At 41.1% G+C, this 19,264-nt stretch overlaps 1 protein-coding gene across 8 annotated transcripts in view; it reads right to left on the bottom strand.

Annotated features, from left to right (window-relative positions):
* kif13a (kinesin family member 13A) overlaps nt 1–19,264 on the bottom strand; it is a 331,165-nt gene that overhangs the window by 169,164 nt on the left and 142,737 nt on the right. For all 8 annotated transcript variants that reach the window (XM_043719132.2, XM_043719126.2, XM_043719128.2 and 5 more), the window contains one exon: nt 1,617–1,709. In XM_043719132.2, the coding sequence (XP_043575067.2) occupies nt 1,617–1,709 (93 nt within the window). The remainder of the gene's footprint in view (nt 1–1,616; nt 1,710–19,264) is intronic.

Genomic DNA, 19,264 nt, shown 5'->3' with positions numbered 1-19,264 from the left:
ACTGGAATAAGCAATTAGGTGGCAGATGCAAAATCATGCACAAGAATGTGAAGCAATATATTCAGGAAGAAACATAAGGAATAGGTGGGCATACTCAACGGAAAGGGGCTGAATAGTGTGGATAAACGTGAACAATAAAAGATTTGAATAATTCTCTCAAGTTTGAGGTTTTTTTTAAATATAAAAGTTAAAAAATGATTTGACTTTTGAAAACAGTGGCATAAATGAGTAACAGTAATTAACTCTGAACGAATTTATACAACACACAATTCTGTTGCAGTTTTAGGTACCTATTATAACAACCATACAAACTACAGGCAACATGCAGTGCAGATTTATTAAAATATCAGAGATTTGAAACGAGAGGATTCTGAGATAATTAATTATTTCCACTGAGGCAGCCATGAAGAGAGTCATACAGTTTATTATGGAGAAAAAGTTTCAATCACCTGAACAAGGCAAATTTTCCTACGAATGAGGGCCAATTACAAGATGCATTCAATTTAAAACTTTAACAGAGTAAAGAGATGTTAGGAGAAATGTTTTAATGCAGATGGGAATGTAGTGCCACAGATTCTGAGACAATATCTATTACATCTAAGAGAATTTTGAATAAATATCTGAAACGAACAAAATTCATGGCAATGAGAAAAAAGTGTGGCACGCTTATTAGTTCTGGAATGCTCTCACAAAGAGTTGGCACAGACTAAGTGAATTGAATAGCGTTCCACCTGCTCTGAACTTCTATGGCAATTGCGACCTAAAACAGAGGAACCTCGATTATCCGAACGAGATGGGCGGGCCCTATTTCATTCGGATTAAATTGATTATTTGGTTAATTGATTCAATGCCTTTCCCTCTGGGGCTCAGGGTTTTCTGTTAAGTCCGCTCCCCGTTCAGGAGACTAGGCAGTAGCACACTGCGTGTGAGCCGCTGCCCCAACCCCATCCCCTATGCACCTGCCTGCCCCCACAACTCTGTCTAAAACCACCCCCCCCTACCCAACCGTGCGCCACAACCCCCTCTCCGGGGCAGCTGGACTGGACACGAACAACAAGACTGCTGCCTTTTGGGGCGTGAGTCTCCAAATAGCACATGCACGCACACATACAACTTTTTACAGTAACTTTTTGACAGGTTCCACTTTTGCCCTGTACAGGACAATGTTGGAAAGGTTATCTGAGGAAGGGAGGTTTTCGGGTACATGCCTGTGTAGAATTCCATGGAACGTGTTGGGGGGAAGAGAGAGAGAGAGAGAGAGGGCAGGAGGTCAGTCATTTGGAGATGGTGCCTGGGCTCCCACTGATGTCCAGGACTGTTCTCAGCAGCATTTCAGCAGGCCGAGTTCACTTTTAATCATTGTAAACAAAAGATGCGACCGGTGTTGGAAACATGTCTTTGATATAATGTTTCTATTCGGACCTCAAGATCTCCTTCGGAGAATCCGATAGTCGGATAATTGAGGTTCCTCTGTAATAGGATTTACAGCCCGGCACTTTAAATGGTTGATCAGTATCTTGACAATGATGATTCAATTTCAACAAGTAAATTTAATGCAACACTGTGTCAAGCCCATCTATCTTGAAATTTACCAATTCAAATATCATACATCTTACCTGTCTGCCCATAGGCAAAAATGCAAGCATTATATCCTTGAAATGCATTCTCAAGTATCCCTTCACCAAGGCATTTGAAAACTACTTCTTGACCTAAAGCAAAAAAAAGAACAAAAACACCAGTTGAGACAAGAATATTATTCCATATTCTACCTCTCCTTTTCATCACTTATGTCAAGATGATCTGTGGAGTCATAACCTCTTTTATCTAACTGACCATTCTTAAGATATGATCATAGACATGACATTTTAGCAATCTGTCTTCAACTCTTCACTGAACTGAAGTCACAGGAGGAGTTAATCAGGAATGGGAGCACAGGGTTACTGTTAGCTTCCTTCAGCCAACACCACGGTGGTCAAGCGAATGGCCTCTGTTGAGACCTATTAACTCAGTGAAGACTAATGATCAAATCAATGAACTTCTGATTTCAATTATTTAGTTTTTCTCCAGATGATGCCTTTACTCCAAAAGGTATCAAAAAGTTGGAAAGCAAAAAACTTGACTATTAAAGTAACCCTGTTCCAGAAATTAACATCTGGAAAACCTTTAGTCACTTTAGACAGAATTGACTGTTTGGATGATTGCAATCCCAACTAATGAGTTGAAAGTATTCTTTATCTTCATCAGTTGTGAAAGATTATATACAGAATGAGTTAAGTGGTCTTAATGCAGTTCCAAATGTCTAGAACACAAAATGGTCAAGAACATGACAGTTTTATACTGAAGTGACAGTGTCACAGTCACTGGCTGTAATGATAATCAATCAATCAGAAACTGAAAAACTTCATTTAAACCATGCTGCAAAAGTACAAGATAACAACATTAATAATATTGGCCTACCTCCAGTACTATATAATTGTAACTCTGACATACAGCACAATAACTTAACCAAGAAGCTGTACAGTCAGACCTAGCATGGCCAGAAGCAATAAAACTAGCTACTGTTTTATTTACAATATCGCTGCAAACTTAGTACTAGGCAGCTTCAATCTGATAGTCAAAGTGCGTTTCTTTGGAGAAAAAAGATTTACTTCAGGAATATGTTCTAAATGATGGGGGTGCTTGATACCGCGGTTGGTTGAGAAAAGTGTTCTGATATGAAAATGACAGAATGAAATGGTGCGTTTTGAAGGCTGGTGTGGTTTCAATCAGTGATGTTTCTCAAGTGTCTACTAACACCATCTTGGTACAGAATTTGCCCAGTTTATACTTTGATAGTTTTGGGGTGGGGAAGCAGTGAAGATTTTTATAAAATTTGCCATATAGAAACTGCATGCACCAGATTTCCTCTGAAGTAGCAGCTATGCGCAGATGTCCAATTAGTGCCAGCACACTACTGGATGAATAATTGCACGTGCCACCATTTTGTAAAAATCCTCTTTGCAATCAATTGGCACCATTCAACCAATACCTTGTTCATATGACATATTTTATAATTTTGGCCCTATAAATACAAACAACCAGTACTGAATAAACAACTACTATTTCAGTCAAGCTGGTCATCTGTTTTCCCCCTGACCCTCCAAGCTGGCTGGCTGACTGACACCAGGCACTCGCTCACATTAAGGGTTCGGGTGAGGAAAGCAACAAGTGGGAAAACTCTCAAAAATATTTTATCTTTATTCCGATGCAAGAAGTCCTACCGAACCGAACTAAAGATTCTGCATTAATTATAATGGTAAAATAGATTCCCTTAATGCAGTATAAATGTTGCACTGATCCCAACAAAATCTTCAGCTTGCTTACCTTTCCTTCTTTCAAAGTTGACAAAAAAGTATTTTCAGAAGTGGCTGTATAGTTTGAAAGTGTTTAACCACAAGTTAGTGAAATATACTGAAAACATTGGCTCACCTTTTAAAATATTCACTTTCTTAGGACTTAATAGGTAAATGACCCTAAAAGTGGGGTGCAAGGGTGCTAGAAATCTCACAGTTTACTAATTAGCCCTGATTCACACACAGTGAAGCTGTTCAATGAAATTCTACCCCAGAACAGCTCAACTATAAACCCTCAGACAAGTAACTGCTAACTGCTGAATTCAGAACACAGTGGGGAGATGGGATGGGGAGATGGGGGTAGGGATTGGGGTGATGGATAGATTCCTGCAATTCAATTTCTCATTCAGACTCAACTTGGCCCAACTTTCTGTGGTGTGAGCAAGATCAACTTAGCTTCAGTTCACTTTGTGAAGATGTTTTGTTGCATCACATTGCAGCTTTAAAAGCAACTCACAAGCAACTCACCTTGTTAGCTCCTAAAAAGGATGATAGTAAATTTGTCAGGAATGATTTCCCCTTAATGAAGCTTTGCTGGCTTGCAGCCATGATCAAATGTGCAGCTATTACATCCTTGATAATAGACTAACATTTTCCAAATAACAGAGGTTGAGCTAACTGGCCGATACTCACTCTTTATTGAAATTTCTTTTAAATAAATATATTGCACTGACAATTTTCCAATCTTTTAGAACATTTCCAAAATCTATGGATTCATCAAAGCATCTGCTTTCTCTATGACTACATTCTTTCATATTCTAAGATGCATCCTATTAGGCCCGAATTTCAGCCCCATTTGTTTCCCAAGCACTCACGACTAGAGTCTAGGGACAAGTGCTGTATTTATTTTCACTCCTCCTTTTGCTATCTTTAGTAATTTTGGAATGCTATTAGTATGTTCGACTGTGAAGAATTACACAAAGTATTTACAATATTCAGCTCCTCTGCCATTTCCTGGTTCTATATCGTTATTTCCCCAGCATCATTCTCCAAGGGGCCTCTGTTCGCTTTGGTTTCCCTTTTTCTTTTCATACATTTAATAAAACTCTTCCTGTCCATCTTGATAACACTTGCAAGTTTACCCTCAATGTTGATTTTCTCCCTTTTCTTTGGTTATTTTTTTTTAAAAACTTTCCCATTTCTCTGGCTTCCCACTAAACTTTATCACATTGTGTTTTTCTTTCAAACTGATGCAATCCTTAACTTCTCTGGTTAATCATGGTTTTCCTATCCCTCTCAGAATTCTTCTTCCTCACTGGCATTTGTGATTTCTGTGAGTAACAAACTTTTTCCCTAAATGTCAGCCGTTGCTCATCAATAGTCTGCTAAACTCCTTTCAAAGTCCACTTCATCCAGCTCTGCCCTCATTTCTTTGTAATTACCCTTATTTATGTTTAGGACAATTTGTCCCAATGCAAGTTCTTCCATCTCAAATTCAATGTTAAATTCTACTATGCTATGGTCATGATTTCTGAGGGACTTGTTTACCTTGACATCATTTATTAAACCTGCCACAATACATATCAGATATCCAAAACAGCCTCCTTAATTAGATTCAAAATATCTTGTTCTATGAAATAACCCAAATGCATGCTAAATTCTTCCTTATGGCTTCTTCTGCCAATTTACCCCAATCTATATGAATATTCAAAGTCACCATGATTAACATACTGCCTTTGTTACATGCCCTCATTATCTCCTAATATATTCTGCATTCCCCGCACCCCCCCCCCCAATCCCATCATATGGGTATTGTTCAGCATCCTGTAGACTATACCTATTAGTGTCTTCTTTCCCTTTTTATTACTTACATCCACGAATATGGACGTTACATCATCTGATCCAATATTATTTCTTGCTGTTGTACTTATTACATCCATGCTAACAATGCCATCCCACCAATTCCTTCCTTTCTTTCCTTTTGAAAAGTCACATACTCCTGAATATTTAATTTCCAGTTGTGATCTCCTTGCAACCCAGTCTTTGAAAGAATTATAAATAAAACATTCAGGCAGCAGCAAGACTTGTAAAATCTATCTTTTGCACTCCAAGGCTGGTAAAAATAAAAGTCATTCTTGCATCCTGGTCAGGAAATGCTTATGAGAAGTTAAGAGCTGGGTCAGGTACAGCTACATTCCACCTACCACATACTCAAATTGAAAAGGAGAGCAACAGTCAGCAGTAAGGATCAAACATAAATAAAAAGGAAATTTTTACAAGGTTTTGGTTGCCAACAAGAATGGAAATTTCTAGCATATTACTCAGAATGACACAAAGGTCAACACTTTTCAAAGGGGGATAAAGCATGGAAAAATTCTAAATGCACTTCAATTCCAATCTTAATCGGCTTCCAATTATACACCAAAAGCACAGCTGCACTTGTCTTGGTACTGGTCATTATAAAATCTTAATGTCAAACATACACTTTTTTTCAACTTACAAGATGTTGAGTAGTTGACACTTGGCAGTTGAATATATAAATCACAATAACGTGTCTTTAATTTCAATCGAGATCCCTCAACAGCCAGAGACTGCAAGTGTCCAACTAGTATTCGCATGATCCAAAAGCAGGTTGCACACACTGAAGGAAAGTGCTTTAACCTTTGTGGCACCAACTTAGACAAATACTGAACAAAATAAAATCATGAATTACATGCCCCAGAGGTCTAAGAGCACAAAATACCATTTTTCATGTATATTTCATGCAAGTTAAGCCCACAAAGCCCTGCATTAGTGGTTTAGTCATCTTCACTACTGGAACATCCATCATTCTAGCTATTGCAGCTGTGTTTTGTTGAAATTTAATAAACCACCCACAAATGTGTTCAGAGTGTGATGCTCAGCTTCACCAGTCCTGCTCAAATTCATTGTTGTGCTTTGTTTATTTCAATTCACAGCACATTGCAGATTTCTTCGAGGTTCCACACTGGGGTAGGGGGGTTGCAACCAAAAATTTACTTTGCTAAACTTTAAATGGGTCCCTAGCTGTACAACAACAATTGCTTCATGAGAGCCACACTCCATATTCTTCAAAAGGTGCTTTATATTATTAGAGGGCAACCAAACCTTATGCTTGTGCCTCTTGTTGAAGGTTCTGTATTTATTTTTGCAAGGGCTGGATTTCTTGCAAATGCCTGTTAACAGCAGCTTTGATAAAATGGGAGATTCAATCTAATGGAACCAAAATGTGAGTTAAAATTTGACCAACTATTTGGAGAGCAGCATGGTGGCTCAGTGGTTAGCACTGTTGCCTCACAGCACCAGGAACCCAGATTTCATTCCAGCCTCAGGCGACTATGTGTGGAGTTTGCACATTCTCCACATGTGGGTTTCTTCCAGGTGCTCCAGTTTCCTCCCACAATCCAAAGATGTGCAGGTAGGTGAACTGGCCATGCTAAATTGCCTGCAGTGTTCAGGAATGTGTGGATTAGATGCATTAGTTTGGGATAACTGTAGAGTAATAGGGTAGGGAGACGGGTCTGGGTGGGTTGGAGTGAACTTGTTGGGCCAAATGGCCTGTTTCCACCTTGTTGGGATTCTAGGAATCTATGAACTTGCAGAAAAAAAAAGTTTTCTGCACCTAATATCAAAGCCTTATTTCGATGCTGTTATGGACCAGGTTCCATAAACCATCCCCTTCTGCCTTTAGTTCACAACAGGAAGGATGAATGACAACATTTTCTTAGTTAACCACCCAGTACTTCAGGAAAAACTTAAAAATGAGAGGAAAGTACTACTCTAAATAAATGTCAAAATAAACATAAATAGCATATGATTAAGCACGCATGTCTTTTTCTGACTGAAATGACACATCATTGGGATGGCACTCATTAAGGTTAGTGCTCAAAATTCAGCAGCACCAGAGATAGCTGAGAATATGAAAACTGAAGTGCTCAGGCAGGGATGGCAGCCAGTTATTGGCACAGTTGATTGCTCATTCACATACACAGATATCTCAAAAGCATTAAAATAAACTACCTACTTAAAAGGAATTCAATGAAATTGATCATGCACAGATGACAAGAATAAGTGGCAAGTAGGCAATGAGAAATAGAATGGTTTCAGTGGAGAAGTAGCTGAAAATGTGTTGCTGGAAAAGCGCAGCAGGTCAGACAGCATCCAAGGAGCAGAAGAATCGACATTTCAGGCATGAGCCCTTCTTCAGGAATAAGGAAAGTGTGCCAAGCAGGCTGCGCTTTTCCAGCAACAAATTTTCAGCTCTGATCTCCAGCATTTGCAGTCCTCACTTTCTCAGTGGAGAAGTCGTTATCTTTCTCAGCTTGCCTCTCCTGGCTCCCTTGCATTTTCCAAGTAGAACTGCAAAACGTTCATTCTTAGATGATCCAATTCTTATTTGAATGTTACGATTCAAATAGCCTCCACCACTCTGTCAGGCAATGCATTCAGATCCTAATCAGCCACCACACAAAAATAATTTCCCTTGCATCACAGTTTCTTTCACCACTGACCTTAAATTTAAGAGTTTTGATTCTTGATCCTTCCACCAATAGGAAGTTACTTTTTAGCTATTCTGAAAATCTAATGATTGAATATCTACCCAATTTTCTTTCAACTTTCTCTTCTCTAAGCAAGACAGCCCAGGTACTCCAATCTTTCTACATAGCACTTGTTCATGGGATGCAAGTATAAATGGTTAGCGTAGCATTTATTGTCCATTGTTAATTGCCTAGAGTGCAGCTTTAGGTCAACAATATTGCTAATCAGTCTGGAGATTAATACAAGTCCAATTAGATAAGACAATTGATTTCTTTACCTAAAGTAATATTATTTGCACCAAATGGGTTTTTTACAACAATCAACATGAGTCCCATTCGACTAGTTATCTTTTAATTCAAGATTTGTACTGATTTCTAATTCCACCATCTGCCATGGTGGGATTTGAACTCATGACTCCAGAACATTAACTTGTGGTTCTGGATTATTAGTTTAGTGACATAACCACTACACTACTGCTTCCCCAAAGTTCTTTAACCCCAGAGTAATTCTTATGAATCTATTCTGCACATTGTCTAATGCTGTTATATCCTTCCTAAATTTTGGTCACTGTACTCAGTTGAGGTCAAACCAGTGTTATGCAGGTTTTCATACATTTGCTGCTATTATGCTCCATATCCCTATTTATAAAGCATATATTAAATTGATTTTGTTAAAACACTTGTTCAATCTGAGCTGCCACTTTAATAATTTATTCAGATTAAACCCTCAAGTCTCTTGGTCTTGAATGCTATGAGAATTGTACCATCATTTCATAATTCCATTCCATGTTCTCTCCCAAAATGAATCACGTCAGTCTGTTCTGCATTAAATTTCATTGACCGCCTGTTTTAAAAAAAAATTCTCAAGGTCAGGTTCGTAGGAGAGTAGTCTGACACAGGACAAACGACCAAGAGGCGAGTCTGCTAGAATATGGGCATTTTATTCCCCGCAGCGTCGCCACAACGGGTCTGGCTTATACTCACTCTACATGTTACCGGAACTGGGAGCCGTCAGTTCTCGTAGAGCGGTTGCCAACAACCCACGCTCGGCGGTTAAACGTAACCCCGGAGCAGACTCACCGAACTGGAGACTTTTCCAGCTGATATACTCTTTTCCAGATATAAACATTCATGTGAACAGCAGAGCAAGGCTAAAAAACACATTCCATTCTGGTTACATACAGATAAGAAGATTCACACGGGGAGGTGTGTAATAAGATTCACACGGGACTAAGCAACACCTCCATTCCGGTTAGATTCACACATGTATTGGGACATAATTTTTAACCGTTTCACCACATTCCACTGCTTGGAATTTTACACCACACCGCCCAGTTCTTCAACTTGCTCGAGTATTTTCAAAATTACACACTATTGTCGCCACAGTTCACAATATTTGAGTTGCATGCCATCCACAAACTTTGAAATTTGTCACCCCAGCCAGTTAGCCTTGGTGGCCTGTAGTTAGTTTATCGTAGGAGCTTCAGCAAAACCCACGTTTCGGGCAAAAGCCCTTCATCAGGAATAAAGGCAGAGAGCCTGAAGCGTGGAGAGATAAGCTAGGGGAGGGTGGGGGTGGGGAGAAAGTAGCATAGAGTACAATGGGTGTGAGTGGGGGAGGAGATGAAGGTGATAGGTCAGGGAGGAGAGGGTGGAGTGGATAGGTGGAAAAGGAGCTAGGCAGGTCGGACAAGTCAAGGGGACTGGAAGTTTGAAACTAGGATGAGGTGGGGGAAGGGGAAATGAGGAAGCTGTTGAAGTCCACATTGATGCCCTGGGGTTGAAGTATTCCGAGGCGGAAGATGAGGCGTTCTTCCTCCAGGCGTCTGGTGGTGAAGGAGCGGCGGCGAAGGAGACCCAGGACCTCCATGTCCTCGGCAGAGTGGGAGGGGGAGTTGAAATGTTGGGCCACGGGGCGGTTTGGTTGATTGGTACGGGTGTCTCGGAGATGTTCCCTAAAGCGCTCTGCTAGGAGGTGCCCAGTCTCCCCAATGTCGAGGAGACCGCATCGGGAGCAACGGATACAATAAATGATATTAGTGGATGTGCAGGTAAAATTTTGATGGATATGGAAGGCTCATTTAGGGCCTTGGATAGAGGTGAGTGAGGAGGTGTGGGCACAGGTTTTACAGTTCCTGTGGTGGCAGGGGAAAGTGCCAGGATGTGAGGGTGGGTCGTAGCAGGGCGTGGACCTGACCAGGTAGTCATGGAGGGAACGGTCTTTGCGGAAGGCGGAAAGGGGTGGGGAGGGAAATATATCCCTGGTGGTGGGGTCTTTTTGGAGGTGGCGGAAACGCCCCCCTACGACCCACCCTCACATCCTGGCACTTTCCCCTGCCACCGCAGGAACTGTAAAACCTGTGCCCACACCTCCTCCCTCACCTCTATCCAAGGCCCTAAAGGAACCTTCCATATCCATCAAAATTTTACCTGCACATCCCCACTAATATCATTTATTGTATCCGTTGCTCCCGATGCGGTCTCCTCTACATTGGGGAGACTGGGCACCTCCTGGCAGAGCGCTTTAGGGAACAACTCCGAGACACCCGTACCAATCAACCAAACCGCCCCGTGGCCCAACATTTCAACTCTCCCTCCCACTCTGCCGAGGACATGGAGGTCCTGGGTCTCCTTCGCCGCCACTCCCTCACCACCAGACGCCTGGAGGAAGAACACCTCATCTTCCGCCTCAGAACACTTCAACCCCAGGGCATCAATGTGGACTTCAACAGCTTCCTCATTTCCCCTTCCCCCACCTCATCCTAGTTTCAAACTTCCAGTCCCCTTGACTTGTCCGACCTGCCTAGCTCCTTTTCCACCTATCCACTCCACCCTCTCCTCCCTGACCTATCACCTTCATCTCCTCCCCCACTCACCCATTGTACTCTATGCTACTTTCTCCCCACCCCCACCCTCCCCTAGCTTATCTCTCCACGCTTCAGGCTCTCTGCCTTTATTCCTGATGAAGGGCTTTTGCCCGAAACGTCGATTTTGCTGAAGCTCCTCAATGCTGCCTGAATTGCTGTGCTCTTCCAGCACCATTGATCCAGAATCTGGTTTCCAGCATCTGCAGTCATTGCTTTTACCTTGTTAGTTTATTGTACACCACTGAGCAATTAGGATATAGGACACATAAAACTTTAAGATTCATTATAATTCGAAACAATGTTAGGTCAGGTGACTAAAAGCTTGATGTAAAAGTGGAAGAATTTAACAAGTCTTTTTAATAAGAAACAGACATGCATGGAGGGAAATCTACAACTTGTGGCTTAGGTAATGAAATGCACAATCATGATTAGACAAATTAGAATTTGTAATGCAAAAAATACCAGAATTAGAGGAGCACAGATATCATAGAGGGTTGTGAAGTTGGAGGTGGTTAGAGAAATAGGAAGGGGTGAAACCATGGAGAGGTGTGAAAACAAGGTTTAAGAATTTGGAAAACAAGGCTTAAGAATTTTGAAATCAAGATATTGCTCAACTGGAAGACAATATAGGTCATTAAACAAAGGTATAAGATAGGAATAGGAGTTAAGGCACAGTCAATGGATGCTTGGATGGGTCCCAACTTGACAGGTAGAATGTGGTAGATCAGATGAATTCGTGAAGTCTAAGAAGTAATGATGGCCTGATTGAGGGTTTCAACACCAGATGAGCTGACACACGGCTAATGTCCAGCAATGTTAAAGATAAATACATCACAGATAAACAATGATGATCTATTTCTTAGTGAATACAGATTAACATAATATTGCTTCTAACAAAGGTACTTAAAAGATTAGCCCCATTGAAAGCTGCTATGAGGATTACAATTTAAGAGAATGGGAATGCTGGGAATGCTAGCAATGCAGTCAGTGTTTTCGTTTGAGAGTAACTTAAACCTGTTTTAGGAGTTCACCGCAGTACCAATTGGGTAAATAAGATTGTCACGTGTCCCAGTTCCCAGTCATCAGACCCTTCAACTTCTGTTAATTTGCTGAACATTAGGGAAAAGGGTTTTAGCTTTCTAAATTTATTTGCTCCCAAATTATTCTGTACTTTGACGTTTTGCTATCTGTAAACATTGGCAGTTGATTGCTGCCAGACTACATCTGGGGAATGTTGCAGTCAAGTCCCTTTTTATCCATCACATACTCAAATTCACGTCTCATTAAATACAAATAATCAACAGATATTTTTGCAGTGTTGGGTTATGTCAAAATCCCTCCAAGAAACCAGTTTACTAGTCTTGCAAATCAACTTTACAGTCATCCGATCATGCTCTCTTTTAGTACCATTTAGCTTGGTTTTATCAGAATGCCTTTTCAGCAACTGTCAATTGGAAATGGTTTTCCACCATTTCCTCAAAGAACTCAAATTTCAAATGTGCCTTGCATAAATATGCCCATCTTTCAGGGTTATCAGTTTGTTCTGTATTACAGACTCTAGAAGCTTACACTGCATCCAGTCTAGAGCCCAGTCTACAGTTGTGTTTAATGTCTTCCATTTTCTGAAAACAAAATCCACAGGTACTACAGTGGAAACACTTTACTTCTCTGGCACAACCTCCACACCTCAGGTTTTTTAAAGACTGCAACTAATTTCTTGTGGACTTCTATCAGCATTCTAGGATGCACGCCTCAGGGCTCAGTACTTTTTCCACTATTTTCTTGGCTACTTCCTGTGCTTCACTGTCATTCTAATTAATTGCTCAGCCTCTGTGTCCCTTAATCCAAAGGCTGCATGAATTTGAAAAACAAAGGAAAGTATTCATTTCGTATGTTCACAATTCCTCTTACAGAATAGACTCTTTCTCTGAAAGTAAAACTACTTTCCCTTGAATTTTAATTTCATGCGTTCACAAAATCCTTTCCAGTTCTTTATTATTTCCTCTAAGCTTAAAAGCTCCTCTTGGCACCATTCTTCATCATCTTTTTAATATTCATTTTAACTTTGTTCTGTTATATTAGTGACATTTGACTTACATTTCATTATAAACTGTATTTTAATTTCTCTGCTCAAGCAAGAAACTGTCTGTGGTGCTTCATCTTTACTGCGAGTGGGAGTGGACTAGACTAGATTTTGCATTTAAAAATTACAGACCTTACTATCATTACTCCACTACATCTGATGGCAACTTTCAAAGCCATACTTGCACAGAGTGAGAAAAGCTAAGGTACTAAGTGATTCTCAATTCTCCTCCAGAGATGGCACTTTTGAGACTGCAATCCCTGTCGAGACTGCAATCCGTAAACAATCAATCAGCAAATTATCGCAAACTTATACTTGGACACAGGACTGTTCTTCTCTCTTTTCAGGCTCTAACCCCACCTATCTTTTACCCCTTACCCCCTATCCCACCCTTTTGACGACATATAGATTGACATTTTCTTAGCTCCCAACAGTTGAGGGCCACTTGACCCAAAACATTAACTCTGAATTCTTTCCACAGATGATGCCAGACCTGCTGAGCTTTTCCAGCAATTTGTTTTTGCTTGTAACTTCCGATCCTACTGCTGGTGAAGATGCTTGAATTCAATTGCCTCCTTATTTCAATTGCTGACATCATTGTCATTCCACATCTGGATATCATTTTGATTTGACATCAGACTTAAAATACCAGTGGAATGAGAGACATCCATACCACAGTGATCATTCGATGAGCGAAGAGAGTATAAAACATTACAGCACAGTACAGGCCCTTCGGCCCTCGATGTTGCGCTGACCTGTCATACCAATCTGAAGCCCAACTAACCTACACTATTCCATGTACATCCATATGCTTGCCCAATGACGACTTAAATGTACTTAAAAGTTGGCTATAGTCTAGATTGTCTAAACTTGAGGCAAATAAGCTTCGATTTCAAATTGCCATTGCTTGTAAACTGTTGTGTCAGTTTTCTTTCACTTGATCAAGTACAGTTTCATTTTTATTTTATCAATCCTGGTATCTTATAAGTCAATTAATTCCATCTTTAAGTGATCTATGACTTTTTCTATTATCCCATAGAACCTAATGACATGATAACTGCTTGGGGATATGTTTCCCAATTTGTAAATTAGCTACCTGTTTCTAAATTTCCAAGAAAGAGATCTAGTATGACATATTCCTGTTTTTGATCAAACATACAATACTAAAACTAGCTGTGGATACAGTATGGAAATTCCCTGTTTCTTTGTTCCAATAACCTTCTGTGGTGTATCTTTGGATATTACCCATCAGAAAGATCTCTTGTTCCTACTACATGCAGAACACCAAGACAGAAATCCCGCAGAGCTCACAAATGGCAATTCAAGTTGGAAGACCCAAACTTGAGACGAAAATATAAAATATTTATTTTCCCTTTTTACCAAAATAGACTTCCCCAGCTGTGCTGCAACAGAAGCACAGCTGGTTAATTTGAAAGCACAATCCTAGTATTGTACAAAATATTCATTCTGCAAATTAATATGTCATCACGGATACAGAGTGTAAGATTGCCCAGCCATTGTATACAGTGCAGTAACCAATGCTTACTCTCCACAATGCAGTATGGAACTCATAAGATGTCATTCAGCCTATTATGTTGGCTCCCTGAACAGGCTTTTCAAGTATACTCAGTCCCCTCCTTTATCTGCAGGGGCCTGCATGTTTAGCCTCAAGTATCCAATTTCCTTTTGAAAGTTATAATCAAATGGCCTTCCATCTACCTTTCAAACATTGCATTTCAGATCACTGCTCAATGCGTTAAAAAATACTCAATGATTTTTTCATCAATTATTACCTCCACCACGAAGATGGGTGGAGGCAACATTTTGCAATCCTTTTGTTTTGGCTGTAAATGATATTCCTCAAAAATGAGCGGACAGGGGATCTAAGATGGCGGCAATCTGAGAAGATCACACTGCAGAGCTTCGCATCGCAGCAGGAGCAGAACAGTCCTTTAACCCACCTGATCCAGGTCATCAGGATTTCTTGGGGCGTTGGAAAGATTGTGGAGCCCCAAGAAACATTTAAAAATTGACTTACCTGTATTTTCAGCTGTCCAGAAATGCCTAAAAAGGGAGGAGGAGCATCTGAGGTCGGGCCTGCAGCTCAGCCTGCAGCAGCCTCAGAGCAGATTACTCTCCAGGACCTGGTGAACCAGCTCTCGAAATCTCGCGAGATGTTGGGAAAATAGATTGAAGATAAGCTGGCTCCAGTCTCTCATGCTGCAGAAGCATGAGCAGCAGCTGGGAGACCTGGAGAAGAGGACGGATGAGGTGGTCATAGTGGTGGAAGCTGATGCCAGTTCATTCAAGGAGGAGATCCAAACCCTGAAGACGCAGGTTCGTAATTTGCATGACAAGTGGATGATCTTGAAAACAGGGGCAGGAAAAAAAACATTCGGATCATCGGTCTGCCTGAGGGTAAGGAGAGTGAGAGGCCTGCGGAATTTGTTGAAGACTGGCTTCCGAAATTCCTTGACTTGGAGACTGGCATGAGAGGATTGAAGATAGAGAGGGCTCACCGGGTTGCAGCACGGAGGTCGTGTCTGGGTCAACGCCCTCGTCCTTTCCTGGTGCGGTTCCATCATTACCAGGATAAGGAGAGTGTCATGGAGGCTTCCAGATTTTAGGGGAAGGATCCAAAGGTCCTAATTTACAAGGGGTCTAAGCTCATGTTTTTTCAGGACTTTTCAGCGGCGGTGATCCAGAAACAAAAATCGTATGATGGTGTCAAGAGAAGATTGAAGGAGCTTGGGATTCAGTACTCCTTGAGATATCCGGTAGTGCTGCGGATCATGCATCTCTTTGACACATCGGAGAAGGCAAGAGACTTTGTGGACAAACTAACCTAAGGAAACAATTGTAGTTTGTATAAATATCATTGCTTGGGTATGCGTTTATCATTCTGTAAAAGAAGTGGAGGAAACCTGGTTGGAGCTTTGTTTTTCCCCCTTTTTTTTTTACTTCTATTGATAATAATTTGGTTCAAATTATGTCTGGCGGTGGTTAAGATGTACATTTTAAATTTCTAAGTTAGGACATACCAAACGATGGGCAGGGTATTTATTCCCCCTTTTTTTTGTAATATTCATATTGATATTTTATGGGGTGTTTATTCTTTTTAGCTTGTGCTTGCGATGCAGCTCCAGCTGGGAGAAGTGAAGGTGGTTGAGATGATTAGATGCCTATTTATGGGCAGTTCGGGACGGGTAGTTGTCCCCTCCAGGCAGGGGGTGAGTTCCCCTACTCAGCGCTATTGGCGCTTTATATGTTGGTTTGTTTTCTGGTTTTACTTGTTTTTTATTTTTAATAATTTTGTATGTTTGTTAAATGTCGTGGTTTTAGTTTATGTAGTTTTTATATTTGGTGGATCATGTGACACTAAGGCTCAGCAATTTGTGGTTCGGGTTCCTCCTCTCTGGAATTTAAATGTAATTGCAGAAGATTATGGCTAATGATTTGATTAAATGGTGTACCTGGAATATCAAGGGATGTCACTCACCAATTAAGAGGAAGAAGGTACTCTCGAGTCTTAGAAAGGAGAAGGTGGATATTGCTTTGTTACAGGAGACACATTTGGATGACAAGGAGCATCTGAAATTACAGCAGAATGGCTTTGACAGAGTTTATTTTTCATCATTTAATACCAGAAGTATGGGAGTGGCTATATTGGTTAGGAAAAATCTCTCATTTAAAATGTTGGAATGTGTTAAAGACACATACAGGAGGTTTGTAATTCTTAAAGCCTTGATAAATGGGGAAGAATATGGCATTTTAAATGTTTACTGTCCCCCAGCTCATCCTCTTAAATTCTTGGTAGATGCTTTTTCTAAACTGATAAGTCTCAAGTCTCGGCACATCATTATAGGGGGAGACTTTAACTGCCACATGGACCCCACAGTAGACAGGTTGCCTAAAGGTCTCTCGATACCCTATGCACAAACTAAACAGTTATTGGGTTTGTGTGGGGAATTAGGGTTGGTGGACGTCTGGAGGTGTCTCCACCCTACAGGTAGGGATTTCACGTTTTTCTCCAATCTGCATAGATGTCACACAAGGATTGATTTTTTTCTGACCCCTGCAGTAACCTTGGATCTGGTAGCATCCTGTACAATTGGTAATATTGCCATCTCTGATCATGCTCCAGTGTACCTCATGGTTAAAATTAAGGATGTTACAGTGGATTCAAGGTACTGGCGAATGGACCCCTTTATTCTCATGGACAGCAAGTTTGTGGAGTATTTCTCTAGGGAATTTCGGGCACTCCTAGACATCAACATAGGCTCGGTTGATAGCTCATCTGTTCTCTGGGAAACTGCCAAAGCTTATGCCAGAGGGTTAATTATTTCATATTCCACAAGTAGGAAGCGGCAGAAAGGTGAGCAGCAACGTCTCCTTGAAACATGGTTGAAGGCAGCCGAGAAGGCCTATTTTGACAGACCCTCATTGGTCAAACTACAGAGGATTATGGCACTGCGGTCTGCACTGAATTCCGTGCTCACGCAGATGGCAAAGAAGGAGCTGGCTTTTGCAAAGCAAAGGTTATACGAGCATGGTGACAAGCCAGGCAAATACTTAGCATGCCTTGCCAGAAAGAGAAGTGCCCCACAAACCATTGCAGTGATTAGGGAAGGGTCTGGGAACTTAACATACGATTCTAAAAAGATTAATGAGGCATTCCAGAGAGCCTACTCTAAATTATATCAGTCTGAGAATTGTGAGGAGGGTCAGGCCAAAATGGAATCCTTTTTTAGAGATCTGAACCTCCCGGGTGTGACTCCGAACAACGGTCCTTTCTCAATGCCCCATTATCAGAGCAAGAAGTGCAGTAAGCTGTGAGGCAGCTTCAGAGTGGAAAGGCACCCGGTTCTGATGGACTTCACAGTGAATTCTATAAGGAATTTATAAGTATACTGTCAGGCCCGATGCTGAATATGTTTAATGATTCATATAATCATGTTTGTCTCCCACCATCTCAGAGAGGCCAATATTTCACTTATCCTTAAAAAAGGGAAGCATCCGGAAGACTGTGCTTCATACAGGCCCATCTCGCTCTTAAATGTGGACTTTAAGATCCTCTCTAAGGCTCTCGCGTTAAGGCTGTAGACTGTTTTACCTTCTATTATTAAAGAGGATCAGGTGGGCTTCATAAAGGGTCGCAGATCCTCCAATAATGTTAGGAGGCTGCTTCAAGCATGCCAACAGCAGTCAATACAGGGATTGGTGATTTCTTTAGATGCAGAGGAGGCATTTGACCGAATTGAGTGGCCATACCTTTTCTATACTCTAGATCGGTTTGGTCTGGGCGAAGTTTTCATAAGATGGGTAAAGGTTCTCTACAGTGTACCTCTCGTGCCGGTCATTACCAACGGGGTAAGATCAAGCAATTTTAACATTTCTAAGGTCAGCCGGCAGGGCTGTCCCCTTTCATCATTATTTTTTACGTTGGTGATTGAACAGTTGACAGAGGCCATTCGTGGGGATCTCAATATATCAGCTCCAGAAGTGGGGTCAAAATTACATAAGATCTCGCTGTATGCAGATGATGTTCTAATTTTCTTGACAAATCCAGCAGTTTCAGTGCCTTGCCTGATACAATGCATTCACGCGTTTGGCGCTTTTTCAGGGTATAAGATTAATTTTGCTAACTCAGAGGCTATGCCTATGGGTGGTCTTACGAAAGAGTTGGCTCTTGAGAGTGACTATAGGTTCCCATTTAGGTGGTCACAGGGGGGTTGTGTGTATTTGGGAATATTCATTACTCCACTTCTGGATTGGCTGTTCAAAGCCAATTTTACTCAATTATTTGAAAAAATTAAACAAGATCTCCAAAGATGGGAGGCATTTCCAGTCTCATGGTTGGGTCGGATAGCGCTTATTAAGATGAATATGCTCCCTCGTATGCTATACCCTTTACGGATGCTCCCCCTGATTTTCAATAAACAAACATTCAGGAGACTGAACGGCTGGTTCAGCTCCTTTATCTGGCACCATAAATGGCCCCTCATTAAATTAGCCAAACTGCAGTTGCCTCACAGATTGAGGGGAGTAGACTTTCCGGACATTAAAAATTACCAATTAAGCTCGGTTTTGACCTACGTGCGTGATTGGATTTGTGGGGACCCTCTTTCAATATGGCTAGATAACAAAGTCTCCCAGGCAAGGTGCCCCCTTACCAGTTTGCTGTTTTTGGACAAAGTGAGGACAGTTAGGGAATATTGCCATTACCCAATAGTCATCAATACCGTTAAAGCATGGAGGGCAATTCGGCAGAGGGAAGGTAATATTGGCAAAACATCTTTGTTTACACTTTTAGTGGGTATGCCGAGTTTTCAACCAGGTATGATAGATTCACGATTTAAACATTGGGCAGCTAGGGGTATATTTTGCATGGGTGATTTATTTGAGGGAGATGTAATGATGTCCTTC

This window comes from Chiloscyllium plagiosum, unplaced genomic scaffold (genome assembly GCF_037043375.1).
Source record: "Chiloscyllium plagiosum isolate Xiang-an unplaced genomic scaffold, Cpla_swu_hap1 HiC_scaffold_34, whole genome shotgun sequence".
Classification (NCBI taxonomy): Eukaryota; Metazoa; Chordata; class Chondrichthyes; order Orectolobiformes; family Hemiscylliidae; genus Chiloscyllium; species Chiloscyllium plagiosum.
Note: the sequence above shows the minus strand (reverse complement) of the source record. Positions and strands in the feature narration are given on the sequence as shown.